The 11650-nt window shown below is 46.1% G+C and overlaps 1 protein-coding gene across 1 annotated transcript in view; it reads left to right on the top strand.

The window, feature by feature from the left end:
- Window positions 1–969: 969 nt before the first annotated feature.
- LOC128329543 (uncharacterized) overlaps window positions 970–11650 on the top strand; it is a 471544-nt gene continuing 460863 nt past the window's right edge. The window contains exons 1-2 of the mRNA XM_053260948.1: window positions 970–1015; window positions 1103–1399. Of these exons, the coding sequence (XP_053116923.1) occupies window positions 970–1015; window positions 1103–1399 (343 nt within the window). The remainder of the gene's footprint in view (window positions 1016–1102; window positions 1400–11650) is intronic.

Genomic DNA, 11650 nt, shown 5'->3' with positions numbered 1-11650 from the left:
GTCGTGGTCTCTCAAGAAACGTGCCAACAAGACTGCCTGAAAACCCAAGGTGGTCGTATCCTCCGCAGAAGCTGCAAGGACTTTGATTATGGCAAGTCCATAAGGGCATGGCACTTGAACAAAATCAACATCCACTTGGAAAGTTCATAGAATGGGATTTGGATCAAAGGGCTGCACAAATGAGTTCAGTATATGGAGATGGTGGTGTGTTAACAGGGATCTGTGGTGGTTGTGGTGAATCCATTCCTTGATCCAGGCCAGTTTTTGAATGGGGCTTTAGTTACTCATATTCCAGTCCTGGAGTAGAGGTGGGGCTAACAAACAGCCGGCAGCAAGAACATGGAAAAGCTGTCTGCACTTGCCTCTCTGTGTAGACCTCTCATACAATCTATTTCATTACCCTATTAATATTCCTGATTGCATTCCCCTGCCTTGTCCTTGCACACCCCAACTCTTTCCCTTGAATTCTACAGGCGCCTTGCAGCTTTTTCCTAATTCCATTTCTGGAGACATCTATAGTTGTCTGACCAAAGAAAATCAATTATAGTTAGATTAATGTAACCCAGTCCCTAGTTCAAGCAAACACAGCTTGCTTTCTTGCTGTTTCACATGCACAAAAGAAGCTTCCTTCTGTTTGGAGACAATTTGTAGACAATTGTTCATCATTTCCCAAATCCCATATACTATATATGCACAAAGAGATCTATCTATCTATCTATCTATCTATCTATCTATCTATCTATCTATCTATCTATCTATCTATCTATCTAACATATTTCTATACCTCCTGATATGTACGTCTCTAGGTTGCCAGAGGACTGTGCTGCTCTTTTATCCAGAAGTGCATGCAAATGCAGGAGGAGCGTCCTGTATAAAGTCATCATCTGCTCTCCCTGTCCCAGAGACATAACTCCTGTGTTGAATCCCACCACCTTCCAGTCAATCCCTCGCAAAGCAAAGGAAACGAGGATGATATTTGGGATCCAGTTCATCTTATTATTAGCAGTCTTCCAAGGTAACAATGCTCCCTTTAGATAAAAAAAAGTTTTACATTTTAGTTGTTACTGTGACCAAAGTGTTTGTAAAATGTCTCTCTTTCCAGGTGTGCAATCAGCAGTGCAGCTGGTGGAGTCTGGAGGAGATGTCAAAAGGCCTGGGGAGTCCCTCCGCCTCACCTGTCGGGGGTCTGGGTTCACATTCAGCAATGCCTACCTGCACTGGGTGAGGCAGGCTCCTGGAAAAGGACTGGAATGGGTGGCATATATAAGTACAGCCTCAAATCCCATTTACTACTCGGATGCTGTGAAGGAGCGCTTCACCATCTCCAGGGATGATTCCAACAGCCTGCTGTATCTGCAAATGAATAGCCTGAAAGTAGAGGACACTGCAATATATTACTGTACAAGAGACACATTGAGAGGAAGTGAATCTGAAGCCAGGCAAAACCCTCTTTTGATCATAACAGCTCCTGGGCTGGTTCATCTATAGGATGTCAAAAGGAAGTGACAGTTCCATCTTATGCTCCAGTTACACCAACTGGAAAGTCAAAATACCAGTGGGGTCTTGAGGCTACATCAGCACTGGGGAATCCGTGCCAATGTGTTCCTTGGTACATGTTGGTGTAGCTTCAGCTCCCAGCTGCCCAGCTCATGTTCAGTCTTCCATCTTGAATTCTGCACCTCAGCAGCCAGCACTGGTCTCATGGATCCAATCAGCTCCTCTCCCTCTGAATCCAAATCCTGCTCATCGTGGTTTTTAGTGTACCTGGGGCCCTTGAGTTGCAGCATATGTGTTCTCCATGGAAATGTCACCTGCATCGGATGCAGTTATTCATGACCAGGGTTGTGCTTTGGGGTTTTCCCCCCTCTCTTTTGTTTTTGGCCTGAATCCGAAACATGCCCATTTTGTTCTTTTTTTGAAATCAGCCAATCCAAAACACCCGGATTTTGTTCTTGGTTCAAAATTGCAAAATCTGAATCCAAAATGTTTTGTATTTTAAAAAATGACCCTAGGGCAAAACTAGTGGGTGGGGATGGTAGTGCCCAATGGGTGGAAGTTAGCACCCAAATTTCAGAGGAATTGTGCAAAGGGCTGATTTTTCATCAATTTTTGAAGTTTAAGATTTTTCCCATAGGGAATAATGGAGGTTTCAGCAAAAGTATACCTTCACATCGGGTGGAAATGGGGTGGTCCAGAGCTGAGTAGGGTGGGTGGTAGTGCCCATTGGGGGCAAGAAAGCTGCCAGAATTATTTCAAACAAATTGGGCAGAGGACTGATTTTTAAAGATTTAATGAAGTTTACGCATCTTTAAGGTTCTTCCCCATAGGGAATGATGCAGTTTCAGCAGCCCCATAACTACACTTGGGGGGTACCGGGGAGGCCCAGAGCAAGTGGTGGTGTAGAGCACATAGGGTGCACCACCCCTATGGGTTTCTAACCCATGGGATATTCGGTTCTATTGTTTCTGAGATGTTTCGAGTGTAGATTCTCTGGTAGCAAATGAGAATGGATTCATGGTTTTTCATTGAAAATCTCATATGCTACCAGAGAATCTACACTCAGATCCATTCCAAGTCTGGCATGCAGTAGGCATGGCAGGCTGGGCTCAGGCTGGCAACTAGGCAAGCATAGGCAATGGCAAGGCATCTCTCAAGGGGGTGAAAAAAATTCTTCTGCAACAAAAAAGCAATGCAGCTGATAAATCCATTCCCAGGCTGGCATGCAGTAGCCATTGCAGGCTGGCAGGCTGGGCTCAGGCTGGCAACAAAGCAGGCAGGCATAGGGAATCGCTTGGCATGGCATCATCATGACAACTTGAGGCATGCCATGCAATGAAAACTAGTTCTCTCACTCTCTCTTCAATGAGGCAGAAAGGCAAAATGGCGAATGAGTAACTAACTTGTTGAATGAATTGAAAACCCCTCCTTGAACTCCCCCCACCCTTGCCCCTTCTTCGACCCTTCCCCTGGCCAATGTGGGGTCAGTAAAGAGTGGCAAGAGGCAAAAGAGCCAATGAGGAACAAGGAGGGAATTGTCAGTAGGTCAACCCATGCTTTTGGTCACTGATCAAAGGCTGGAAGGGTGGGAAATTCAAAGAGATGTCAAACACAAAATGGAGACTGACTCAGAGATTGTCACAAAATGGAGGTCCAAAACAACAAAATGTTTTGTAGCTGAAACCGGGATGTTTTGTTTTGTGTACAAAACTTTCGGATTTAGAAAATGGGCATTTTGTTTTGTCTACAAAACACCTGAAATTGCCTGTTTCGCACCTTCCTATTCATGACCCAACACATGATGCAGTCACACACACAGAGAGTGTATGTTCAGGTGACTACTGTTTGAGTTGACCCTGCATATGGTCATTTGGTGTTTAGCAACAAAAAGAGCATAAATATGAAAACTGTTATAATTAAAGTTACAGAGAAAGGAAAGTAGGCAGATTAGTTCTTACCAGAAATGGTTGTTTTTCAGTATAAACCAATTGTTGAAAAGAAGTATATAAATATTTATAGCAGCAGTAGTGTGTGATGTGCTTTTAGCAAATTTGTCCCCATCCATCAATGTCTAGTGAGTCATTTTCCAACACTATTTTCCAGTGTTTTCCTACATTCAACCTCAGGACTATTCAACCTCCACAAGGAGGAGTGTCAGACAAGACCCGTGAGAAAGTCCGTAGTGAATTCTAGTTGCTCATCAAAATCTCATCAAAATCTTATCATGGAATCATGTATCTCAAGGAAGATGAGACGTGGCCTCCTCAAGCAAACACATGACTCTTAATCAATTCCACCTTAGCAAACCAATCAGAAGATTCTACATTTCCTTGTGATCTGGAGACAGAGATCAACACTTCCCTGCCTGGAGGGATAAGCACAGCAAGAGACTCTAAGAGCATTTCCCTCGACACTCCACTCCACTCTCACACATCTCGTATTGGCATTGTATTAAACACTCTAAAGGAATGACGGAATCTCACCAATGAATTTCATTGGCCATCGTATGAAATGGGTTTCTTTTTGTTTAGGGAACAAAGGCCACCTTTGCATGCAATGCAGAACCACAGGCCCAGTGGACCTATTCCCATCCACCGTCTGCTTTCCTGTCCAGATTGGGATGACATGGGAAGCAGGTTCTCTTCAGCCAGGAAGACTGCAGAGAAGAGGTGGAACTGGCTGTTTGGGTTTCATTATTGCTTGAGGGACAGCCCACACAGCCAGTCATGGCCAGAGAGAGGGAGGAGCTTCCTCCCACAACTCCGGTTTCAGGGCTAGCATTTGCTCGTAATGCTCCAAAATTCCAACCTCAGTTATGAGCAGCAAAACTCACTACAAGCCAAGGGTTCAAATTGGAGTTTATGGAGCACAACCTCCAGTCGCTTTTCAAATGGGACCAGAGTTGCACACATTCAGACATAATGGTTTGACAATGGCTGATTCCTGCATCTCCAGTTCTGCATTATGTACGAATGCAAAACTCATGTTTTGTGAAAAGACCTTCTCAGTATGTGGAGGTGCTCATTGCAGGGGATTGGAATTTGAGGGATGAGCTAGACCTTCCTGTGCTGGATAGGGTTACACACCCCCAGAAGGAACAGGTATGCAGCCTGGGAGTGCTCTTGGACCCAGCCCTCTCCCTAGTTTCCCAGGTGGAGGCTATGGCCAGAAGCGTTTTCCATCCACTTCAGTTGATTTGACAGCTGCGTCCATTCCTTGAAGGGAACGATCTCAAAACAGTGTTGTGTCAGCTGGTAACCTTCAGGTTTGACTATTGCAATGTGCTCTATATAGGGCTGCCTTCGTATACAGTTTGGAAACTTCAGTCAGTCAAAAATGCGGCAGCCAAACTGGTCTCTGGAATAACCTGGAGAAAGCATATTATGCTTATTCACAAATACAGGTGAAACTCGGAAAATTAGAATATCATGCAAAAGTCCATTAATTTCAGTAATGCAAATTAAAAGGTGAAACTGATATATGAGACAGACGCATTACATGCAAAGCGAGATAAGTCAAGCCTTAATTTGTTATAATTGTGATGATCATGGCGTACAGCTCATGAAAACCCCAAATCCACAATCCCAGAAAATTAGAATATTACATGGAACCAAGAAGACAAGGATTGTAGAATAGAACAATATCGGATCTCCAAAAAGTATACAGTGTACTGTGCTTGATTGGCCAGCAAACTCACCTGACCTGACCCCATAGAGAATCTATGGGGCATTGCCAAGAGAAGGATGAGAGACATGAGACCAAACAATGCAGAAGAGCTGAAGGCCGCTAATGAAGCATCCTGGTCTTCCATAACACCTCATCAGTGCCACAGGCTGATAGCATCCATGCCACGCCGCATTGAGGCAGTAATTGTTGCAAAAGGGGCCCAAACCAAGTACTGAATACATATGCATGCTTATACTTTTCAGAGGTCAGATATTGTTCTATTCTACAATCCTTGTCTTCTTGGGTTTTCATGAGCTGTACGCCATGATCATCACAATTATAACAAATTAAGGCTTGACTTATCTCGCTTTGCATGTAATGCGTCTGTCTCATATATCAGTTTCACCTTTTAATTTGCATTACTGAAATTAATGGACTTTTGCACGATATTCTAATTTTCCGAGTTTCACCTGTAGCTGCATTGGCTACCAATATGTTTCCGGGCAATATACAAAGTGCTGGTTATTACCTTTAAACCTTAAATGGCTTAAGTCCCTCCCTACACACACACACACACACACACACACAACACATTTAAAGGAGTGCAGTGAAACTTTCTTCATACTTTTATAGGCCAGAACCATTCAGAGAGATTGCAACATGCCCAAAGTAAACAATATGGCCTCCACATAGGCTCCCACTATCCCTGTGGTTTCTTCCCCCTGATCTGTCCCTTATAATTCCCTGTCCCTATTTTGCCTCTGTTTTTCCCCCATGGGCAAGGCTGTCCATAGGGCATGGCAAGCAGGGTGACCACTCCAAACCCCACTCTTTTAACCCCCATTAGAATAAACTGGAAGGCGGCCCCACACTGGCTGATTTGCCCAGGGCCCCATAACCCTCCAGTGCTCTCCAAGGACAGCCCTGCCCATGGGAATGCTGTCATTTCTTGTTTTCATATGAATTGTTAGACAATTTCATATGAATTTTCATTCTTCAGGATTCAGTTGCCTCTGCAGTCTCTAGAAATTAAATGATTTCTAGATTCCAGATTGTTTGGCCAAGCACTCTACACATTGTACAGCATGCTGTCCAGGTTGCCTGAGCACGTCCCTTGCACAGGTGTGTTCCTATTTGTATCTGTGAACTCTTGGAGGGTTTACCACCATCAATGCAATGCTTCCTATTTTCCTTTGCTTAACATCCCACAGATGGAGATTTCTAGAGAAAAAAGCTTCTGTAAGATTCTGGGGCTATTGTGACGATCAACAAAAATCGCCTCCACTAGCCCGATTTTCGCCGATCGTCAGAACCACTGGGCTCGGCTGCGAGCCTGGTGGTTCACGAGTGGTTAACCCACTCCTGTAACCCTCCCCATAGCCCGGTTTTGTGGAGTGAGCGCTCCGCAAACCCAGGCTATCTGGTTGTGAATAGACCTCCGGAGGGGAGGCGAAAAGCCACCTCCTGTCTCCGGGGGTCTCCCCAGTATACCCTGCGTGCTCGCATAGGGCATACCGGGGTTTCCGGGGGTCATGCTGCCCCCACTCCCCCCAGCTCCCGCCGGCTCCATCACAGAGCCGGCAATCATGTGGGCGGCCGATCTGGCCACCCAGCGCTCCATGCCTCATTGTCTGCGGGGAGAGCGGGCTTAGCCCGCTCTCCCCATAGTTTTGCAAAAAGCGGGTCTCACGGACCATGAGACCCACCTCTAAGACTTTCTGGTTGGTCCTACTGAAGGAGTTACTTGTTTCTGACTTCTGGATTAGAGATGTACAGAAAAACATTTTTTCCCCTGCTCAGTTTGAGCCCATTCAGATTTGAACTGGGCCAGATTGTTTCCTTTTTGCACCCCCCTCTGAACCAGGACCTGGTTTGGTTTGAATCTGAACCAGTTTGTGCCCATTTTGGAGCCTTACCAGCAATTTACCATTAAAGGGGCAGTGGGAGCAGGCTACTTCTTAAATGGTTTTTTTTATTTAAAAAAACTTGAAATCAGCCGATATCAGCCGAAAGTACTCACTATTGCTGCGGTAGTGGCAGCATTCATGTGTGAACCAGATCTAATACAAGCCGGTTCTCACATCTCTATTATGGTTTCCTTCATATGGGTAATAATCTGGGTGACTCAAATTTAATAGGGCTGTGCTTAACGTTTTCCCTTTTGAGTTTTGGAAAGTGCTTGTGGAGCTCATTTAAAAAACACACACACCTGAATTGTGTGGCTCTTTGCTGCCACTGCTAACCCTCACTGGTCCTCCTTTAGCATAATTTCTTCTTCGTAATTTGGTTCTCTTGATAATCCATTTAAGCAATCCCAATGGAAGGAATGTTGATGGAGAAATCCTATTGTGTTTATGTCATCTAGGTCATGAGAGAACAGGCAACCCCTTGGTTCCTTCTACCCCAGGAAAGGGTGGAAGGAAAGATGTATAGCCGTCTCACAAGAAGAAGTAACTTCTAGTTATGGAATTCAAGTTCCCAGTTCATGCAAACAGGGTTTTCATGTTTTCTCCTTCTGCTTTGAGAAGGTTGGAAACAAGGAACAGAGGTAGCTCCATATCATCTGCATCTACTCCTTGTTCCCCAAGGTGGGCTATTCCCTGGTGCAGATCCACCCAGTAAGGGAGGAGATTACAAGAGCACTTGCTTCCATTCTCTGTGTGGGGTTTCAGTTCCTTTTCTCTTCATTCTAATCTATGAGGCTGTTCAATTGAAAACTCGGTAGGACAATTGTCTTATCCAGGTTTCGGACTGTATACACTCCAAATTTTTGGTTGTGTGGGAACAAACAACTAGGTAGGAGGAGGGACTCTATGGGAGACAGGAGCTGGGTAGGGCAATGCCACCCAACCCAGACTTCATACCCAGCATTTGACCAAGGTATGAGGAAAAGCTGTCCTCCCCAGCTCCTGTCTCCCCCACAATCACTTCTCCCTCATCTGTTCTTATTGTCTGCTCCCACACAACCAAAAACTGGGAGCGTGCACAGATCCCAAACAGCCTTAATATGACTTCCATTTCTTTTCAAATACATCGAATGCATAGTTCCTCCTTCCTTGCTCCATACAGATAGCCATTGCAAGCATTTTTTTTCTATCTCCCAAATCATGGGCTCCATGTGCAACCCATTTCAGAGAATGAAACTATGAAATGGCTACGCTGTCCTTTTATCCTGAGGCATATGTAAATGCAGATGAACCTTCCTCCTTAAATCACTTCCCTGCCCCAGCAACACCCAGAGACACAAGCCTGTGAGCACTTCCCGGTCCATTCCTCTCAAAGCAACACAGAGGAAAAAACATGATCTCGTGGCTTCAGTTTCTTGTCCTTTTTGCAGTCCTTGGAGGTAATTCTTTGAAACCAGAAGTCAGTTGTATTCCAGGGGTCAATGTGCAACAGATCTCTTTCAAATGTCTTTCTTTGCAGGTGCCTGGTCAGAAGTCCAGCTGGTGGAGTCTGGAGGGGATGTAAAAAGGCCTGGAGAGTCCCTCCGCCTCTCCTGTAGAGCCTCCGGGTTCACCTTCAGCAATGCCTACATGAACTGGGTTAGGCAAGCTCCTGGAAAGGGCTTGGAATGGGTGGCATATATATATCCCGCCTCAAACTACATCTACTATTCTGATGCAGTAAAAGGGCGCTTCATCATCTCCAGGGACAACTCCAACAGCTTGCTGCATTTGCAAATGAGCAACCTGAAAGCTGAGGACACTGCCATGTATTACTGTGCGAGAGACACAGTGGGAGGAAGTGAATCTGAAGCCAGGCAAAAAACCCTCTTTTGCTCTGGCAGCTCACCAAGCTGATTTAGCCACACTAGGTTCTGTGAGGAAATTCAGTGAAAGGAGACCAACAGTGATGGCCTCACAGTCCTGTTGAGCGCAAACCCTTTGCCATTAGATGATACTGGATTATTTTTATTTTCTGGAGGGAAATGGAAAATAAGGGAGCTATTCGGACGATCAGCCTCTGCTAGCCCAATTTTTGCTGATCGTTCGAACCACCGGGGTCGGCTGCGAGCCCAGTGGTTCTTGAGCAGGTAACCCGCTCAAGTACCCCTCCCCTTAGCCCAGGTTTGTGCCGCAAGCACTCCGCAAACCCAGACTATCTGGCCGTGAGTAGTTGCGGTGCAGCTCCGCGGCATGGCTACTTGCGAGTAGACCCCTGGAGGGGAGACAAAAAGCTGCCTCCCAGCTCCGGGGATCTCCCCAGTATGCCCTGCGCACTCGTGCAGGGCATACTGGGGAATCCGGGGGCCGTGCGGCCTCCGCTCCCCCCAGCCCCTGCCGGCTCCGTCATGGAGCCGGCAATCAAGTGGGCGGCCGATCCAGCCGCCCAGGGCTCCCTCCCTGCTCACCGCCCCCAACCGGGTCTCACTGATCGTGAGACCTCGTCCAAGGTCTTTCACGGGATCAGAAGGGGGTGGTTTGGGGCTGGGAAGGGTTCTTGCTTTATTTCAGACACAGAGGAAGAGCCTCCATCCAGCTCTGCAAGCCCTGCTCTCACACAAGCACCACAGCTGAGTTCTTCATTGCTGCAGTTAGGAGCTGGGCAGGAGGGGAGCAGGAGGGGAGCTTTCAAGCACTGGGGAAGCCTCCCCAGAATGCTCCATGTTCCAGGAGAAGGGAAAACCTCTTGACATTATCAGCTGCCCTCTGATTGGCCATGAGGAGGTAGGAGGCATGTCTCTCCCTATTCAGGCCATGAATGTGCTTTGCAGAGTGGCACATTCATGGACAGAAGCCCCTTTAGGCACAGCACTCTATTGTTTTCATGGCCGGCGGGGGGCAGGGATAGCTTAAAGCTCTGCATGCACCCAGATGACTGTTTAACTTGTGCTTCCATTTGCAATAAATTGTGCGCTTCAATGCACACTGAAAATGATATGCAACCAAATGAGCTTTTAATTAGAAATAGGAGAGTACATTGGAAGAATATCAACCCTACTTTTAGGCACATACAATCCCTGGTGAGGCTCTCTTTCATCTAGGCTTCCCGCCCTCTGACTTTTGAACCAGACATCCAACTATTTAAAAACATCTCCGACTAAAATAACGTTGCAGGAGGTGCACAGAGTTCTAGGAACAGTGGGTTGCTTGGGGTTTTTAAAAAAGCTCCATCGGCTTAGATCAGCTTTGTGCTTGCAAGCAGCTTCTCTACCTCTTTTATCTGGAGCTTGCTGCTTAAATCCTGCCCCCCACACACTCCCCTGCCTCAGCCACACCCAAATATACCTGCTGAAGCCCAGGCCACGCCCCCTTTGTGAATGACATCACATAAAACTCGGGCATGGTCCAGGCTGGATATAAAATCCAAACAGCATTTTATTTAGGACAATAAATGTACCCAGCCAGAGAATGCTGGCTGGAAATGCAATCAGGAGGGCTGGGCTGGCCCTCAGGCTATCAGGACATGCCTCTTTGTAAATGGCATCACCCTTTTCATTGGCAACCCAGGTACTTTGAACCTTTCTGCTCTATGGTGGCTTCACCCCTTGTGTGGATGCAGTTCTTCATGGCTTCTGTTCTTTTTCAAGTCCTAATTGCTGTGCAAAAAATCAAGAGGTAGTTCATCTTGTCCCTGGAGTTGTGATGCAATGACATCAGCTACACACTATGCAGCTATAGATTTGAACACTCTTGAGAAAAGCGATTTATTTGTGCAGATTTTAGAGGAGGACCGATTTGCAGAACAATCTGCATTTTAATTTGTGTTACTTTGGTACACAATCTGGTGCTTCACAGTGAAAGTGAAATAAGAAAGAAGTTCTAAGCATGCACGCGTGACCAACAGTATACAATACAGATTGTGGCTGTGTTAAAATAATGTTTCTTCTTACCCTGCTAGTCATTCAATGCAGTGCTTGAAATGGTTCAGAGGGAATTCTCCCTCAGAGAGATGTTGGCGCGTCAGAGATCAATCACATGGAGCTCTGCAACTTTTCTTGCATTTTACTTCAAACATTACAGCAGATGCATCTCTTCAGAACACAAATCCCCAAAACTCTCCTCTCCTCCTCCAGCATGTGACTAGTGCCACCAGGGGGCACTAGTGAACTGAAGATGGGAAATTTGGGCATCCAAGTGTGCTGTTCTGTGGTTTCAATGGTGAGCTGGATTATTTCCTGAGCTGTTGGGATGAAAAATGTCCATTTCCCAGAGGCACAACCCTTGTGTCGAATCTCGCCACCTTCCAGTCAATCCCTCTCAGGGCAACAACAGGAAAAATATTTGAGTTTCAATTTGTTTGTTTTTTCTTCTGAAACAAAAGGACTGGCACTTTTATGTTGTTAATATGTATGAGATATCTATAACATGTCTCTCTTTCAAAGTGTCCAGTTGGCTATCCAGCTGGTGGAGTCTGGTTAGAAGGCCTAGAGAGTCCCTCCACCTCTCCTGCCAAGCCTCCGGGTTCACCTTCAGAAGCTCCTACATGGAATGGCTTAGGGAGGCTCCGGGAAAGTGCTCGGAATGGGTGGCATGTTTAAATC

Source organism: Hemicordylus capensis, chromosome 6 (genome assembly GCF_027244095.1).
Source record: "Hemicordylus capensis ecotype Gifberg chromosome 6, rHemCap1.1.pri, whole genome shotgun sequence".
Lineage (NCBI taxonomy): Eukaryota > Metazoa > Chordata > Lepidosauria > Squamata > Cordylidae > Hemicordylus > Hemicordylus capensis.
This window is presented reverse-complemented; position numbering and strand designations above follow the sequence as displayed.